Below are 2583 nucleotides of genomic sequence, written 5' to 3'. Positions count from 1 at the left end.
AAAAAAAAAAAAAAAAAAAAAAAAAAAAAAAAACAAAGAAAACGGAATTTTAGGGAAGAAAAAAAGAAAAGAAAAGAGTAAGAGAATCTCTGGAATGTGTATATCTTCGAAGAAGATTCTTTTCTCTTATATACATTATTATTTTTCTTCATTTCACTATTTTTTTTTTTTTTATTCCTTCTCTGTACGTGAAGACATGTAAGCATTTTCTAATAATAACCTTTATTTGTACTCATTCCCTTTTTAATTCTTTTTAATTCTTTTTTTTTTTTTTTTGGTTGTTGTAGCGGTTAGGGGCGCAGTTTAAAAGATAGCACCTCCGTGGATAATATAACGAGAGAAACCTCTAGATAGTGAAAAACAAAAAAAAAAAACGAGTGAGAATAAGAAGGTTCACTTGTAAAACTGTGTACTAATCACTAAAAAAAAATATATATATATTTCTTATTATTATTTACTTCAAAGAAATATTACTTTCTATTTGTATTTGAAAAAATGGATGCTCAAGAGATTATTCGTGAAGATATTCGTCGAATTCGGGGTGAAATTGACCGTGTCTCCTGTGAACGGGATGAAAGGGCCCTTTCTGAGGCTCGCGCTGCTGTGAGTTCTCTAATGGAAGGACGCTACAATGGATCTTCCCTTTACTATACTCTGTGTTGCGCCGTGCTTCCACTCGTTCTCTGTATTGGCTTTCTCTTACTTTACGCATCTGCAAAGATGTTGAATGAACGTTTGAAGCGAAGACAACTATGGAGACACGTGTGTGAAGCCTCCGTCGTAAAGGCAGAACTTAATGTACGTAAGTTAAGTCATGCCTCACGGCGTGCATCTCGTAGACGAGCAATCTTCGTTGTGGTGATAAAGTGTATTGTGGCTACCTCCGTTCTCTTGATGTTTGTGGGATCACGACTTATGATGGAGTTGACATTTCGTTCTTGGCTAAAAGGATTATTGTTAACACCTGTCTCCTTCACGGATCCTGCCGCAGCCACTGCCGCTGAATTCACCACAGACACATGGCAACAACTCTATCTTGATATCATGTCACTTTTCAGTATTGATTGGTTCAAAGATATTCAAGGGTTAATCATTTTCTCATCTATTGGATCAGGTCTAATGGTACTTGGTCTGCGATTACTGCACTCCGCCAGCAATGATGCCATTGCCCTTAACACACGCTCTACTTCCTCATTATATCTTATGCAGAAGGTGGACGACAGATACGCCGCAAAGGGACAGGAACTCATGCAAAAGCAGATTTCAGAAATGGTGGCGATGCTATCCGAATGCATGCATCCACAGGAAAATGGGCAAGGCATGAATAACCACAATGCGGTGGATCAAGGAGAGGAAAAGGTGCAACAGATTAAACCAAACAAGGAGGAGGAGGACGACGACGAGGAGAAGAAGAAGGAGGAGGAGGAGGAGGAGGAGGAGGAAAAGAAAAAAGAATAAGAGAAACAGAAAGAGAAGGGTCTGAAAAAAACATGACGAAAAGAATGAAAATCCAAAAAAAAAGATGATGTGAAAACAGACTTGACCCTTTAAAACAATGCTGTACAATAAAGAGAAAGTCCATCTATTACTAGCGGAGGGCAGAATGCAACAGCGTCCGTAAGGGGAAATAGAGAAAAGGTGACCCTAAAGAACGGGATATATCAAAAGAAACGCCGTTTTTTTTTTTCCCTTCTGCCTATTCTCTTCTTAGTAATACATGGAGAACAAGAATAAATAAAATGTAAATACTTATCACAATGTCCCTCTTTTTCTTTTGCATGTGCGCTTGTGTGTCCGCTGTTTTTCAGGTATTACTCTCATTTGTCTGACAAAATAGGTATTTTTAAGGGGTAAAAATTCAATAAAACAAAATCTCCTTTACTTAATTATTCATCAGTTACTTAAGTATAGAAAAAAAAAAAAAAAACAGATTCTGTTTTTGCCTTATTCGAACCATTTTGTAGACAATGAAACCACCCCAGTATGATTTTTTTTTTCATCTGCATTGATATAATGCCTCAGAAGTAGGGCTAAACTTGTACTATTTATACATCATTTAAACTTTATTTTCATATACTCCATTAAACTCTCAAACACACATAGGATCATAAATATATATATATATATATATATATATATATATATATATATACATAGGTTCCAGTAATATCAACAAGTACAGACACTTCAATAGATAGTGAAAAAGACTGCAATAGAATAACAAAAACAACAGAATAATAGAAATATACACGTACTTCCCTCTATACCTGCGGCAGTGTTGGTTAGTTATGTTATTAATAACGGTTTGGACAACAGAAAGTAACACTGTCACTGGTACTATGGTGTGCCAGAAGTAGTAGTCGAGGTTCTTGGTGTTGCCCGTCTATACGCATACAGAGAAAAGAGCGATAGAAAGAGAGAGGCGATGAATCGTGCGGGTGGTTCCGTGTATGCACATGCCATGGCGCAGTTTGCTGTATGCCGACAGCCGTGGGATGAGTACATCCGGCTGCTGACGCGGCAGGACTCGCAGCCGTACCACGTGGCGCCGCAGGAGGAGCCGGCGTACAGGGGAAGGAAGCG

At 37.9% G+C, this 2583-nt stretch overlaps 1 protein-coding gene across 1 annotated transcript; it reads left to right on the top strand.

Annotated features, from left to right (window-relative positions):
- Positions 1-495: 495 nt before the first annotated feature.
- On the top strand, positions 496-1458 carry TM35_000022610 (uncharacterized protein; the record flags this gene model as incomplete). The annotated part of the gene is made up of 1 exon (XM_029021579.1): positions 496-1458. One exon carries the CDS (start codon positions 496-498, stop codon positions 1456-1458), a length of 963 nt encoding a protein of 320 aa, XP_028887001.1.
- Positions 1459-2583: the final 1125 nt, after the last annotated feature.

Source organism: Trypanosoma theileri (assembly GCF_002087225.1).
Source record: "Trypanosoma theileri isolate Edinburgh chromosome Unknown TM35_Tth_2_V1, whole genome shotgun sequence".
Lineage (NCBI taxonomy): Eukaryota > Euglenozoa > Kinetoplastea > Trypanosomatida > Trypanosomatidae > Trypanosoma > Trypanosoma theileri.
This window is presented reverse-complemented; position numbering and strand designations above follow the sequence as displayed.